General features: G+C 41.3%; 1 protein-coding gene across 1 annotated transcript in view; it reads right to left on the bottom strand.

The window, feature by feature from the left end:
- LOC106880798 (DNA excision repair protein ERCC-6-like 2) overlaps positions 1–2007 on the bottom strand; it is a 29851-nt gene that overhangs the window by 18003 nt on the left and 9841 nt on the right. The window contains 1 exon segment of the mRNA XM_014930915.2: positions 607–722. Coding sequence (XP_014786401.1) covers positions 607–722 — 116 coding nt within the window.

The following is a 2007-nucleotide window of genomic DNA, read 5'->3' as shown; positions in this document are numbered from 1 at the left end:
ATATATATATACAGAGAGAGAGAGAGAGAGAGAGAGAGAGAGAGAGAGAGAAAGAAAGAGACAAAGAGACAGAATGACAGAGAGAGAGAGATACAGAGAGAGAGATACAGAGAGAGAGAGATACAGAGAGAGAGAGAGAGAGAGAGAGAGAGAAGGACATTACAATTAATGAACATAATAGACATAAACACTTTCCCTCTCCTTGCAGAGAGGGGGAGGGAAGGGGAGAGGAGAGGGGACGAAAAGGCAGAGGAGAGAGAGAGGCGGAGGGAGAGAGGGAGGGAGAGTGGCAGAGAGGACTTGGAGTGGAGTGTAAGGAGTGGCAGAGTGTTGGGAGAGAGGAAAGAACAAGAGAAACATTAAAATGTCTGATGTCATCAAATCAGCGACGACAAATGAACGGCGACAAAACAGCAGAACCGAAACATCTCAAACCCCATACTTATATATGAATGCAAAACAATCAAAAAGACATATCATAATTTTGCTCAGGACCAGATAAAAGACAAATGATTCCAGCAAACAGAAAAAACAGAAACTCTTCCTATGTAGTGTTGTTGATGTTTACTCAAAAGGTTTTTATACGAAAGAAATATATTGAAATACCAGTCTATTATGGACCAAAGCTCCATCATGTCATTTTGCAGTGCAGTGCCAGTCAAGCCATATCGACACAGAGAACGGAAGCTTCGCAAGGCCTGAGTTATTTGGGCTTTGAGTTTCTGTTAAAAAATAAAAGGCAAAAATTTTACAGTTCATCATCGTCACCATCGTCGACATTATCACTACCGTTCTATACTTAAGAGATGAATAATTATGTACATGATTTAAATTATTTACATTACTTACATTTGATGGATATATGTCCTCAAAATGTTGGTTGTTAACATGTTTCGCCTTCATCAGGTGTCTTGAGGAAATTTCGAACCTAGGTTCTCATTCCTAAGTTATTTTTCGCTTAATAATAATAATAATAATAATAATAATAATAATGATGATAATAAACAGGGAGCATGCCCATGCTTACCCCCAACCTCAGTTTCTAGACATGAGTGGTCCCAAGACCAAAGGCCTCTACCACAATTTTTAAGAAATATGGTAGAAAATTAGCTCAGGAAAGCAGGGATGCTACTTCCTGAGACCCCTTTCAGAACCGCCCTTCCTATGTGATGTGGTTCAAATACGAAATGCCTATGATGCTGAAGTCCCATGATGCTTCATGGGCCACCCTGAAAACCTCAATGTAGAGCATAATCTGACTCATAATGTCCCGGAGCTTCATGCGACGGCAACCAGTGCAGTGCTTATACAAAATGTCCTTGGAGGGCGGTTCCATATCACCATAGAAGTCCATCAAGACGATTTCCTCTGCCTTAATATCTTGCAGATTATGTCAGTACAGAAGGGAGAAACGTAACAAATCCAAGATTTACTGATGACATTGGTGGACTGATTGACAGGCAGGTGAAAAATTGGCCAACATAGACAGTCACCTTTAGAGAGCCTCTCCCAACTTTGAAAGGGAAACCATCGCCATCATCATCATCATTGTTTAAGGTTCACTTTTCCATGCTTGCATGGGTCGGGCAGAATTCACTGAAACACATTTACTACAGCTGGGTGCCCTTCCTGTCACCAAACCTCTGCTGTTTCCAAGCAAGGCAGTATTTACCTCATGGCCAGACATGTTTTACATTGAAGACTGGAAACAAACAACATTGCTTGCATGACAGTGATGCTCATCAATAACCATCACATGACATCAAGGCAAGGCTACACACAAACATATACTTACATACACACACACACAAACACAAGCACACTCAAACACACACAACCATTCAGTCCATAAGATAGTTTCCTGCCAATCCAATTGTCCTGTGGCTTTGGTAAAAGAAACTTGCCCAAGATGTCACATCGGGGGACTGAACTCCAGACCTCATGATTACGAAGTAAACTTCTTAACCATTTAGCCATGCTGTCTCCACTTCCTAATAACCCCCCACA

The sequence above is a fragment of the Octopus bimaculoides genome, chromosome 18 (genome assembly GCF_001194135.2).
Source record: "Octopus bimaculoides isolate UCB-OBI-ISO-001 chromosome 18, ASM119413v2, whole genome shotgun sequence".
In the NCBI taxonomy this organism is placed as follows: Eukaryota; Metazoa; Mollusca; class Cephalopoda; order Octopoda; family Octopodidae; genus Octopus; species Octopus bimaculoides.
The sequence above is the reverse complement of the archived record's forward strand: the minus strand, read 5'-3'. Positions and strand labels throughout refer to the sequence as shown.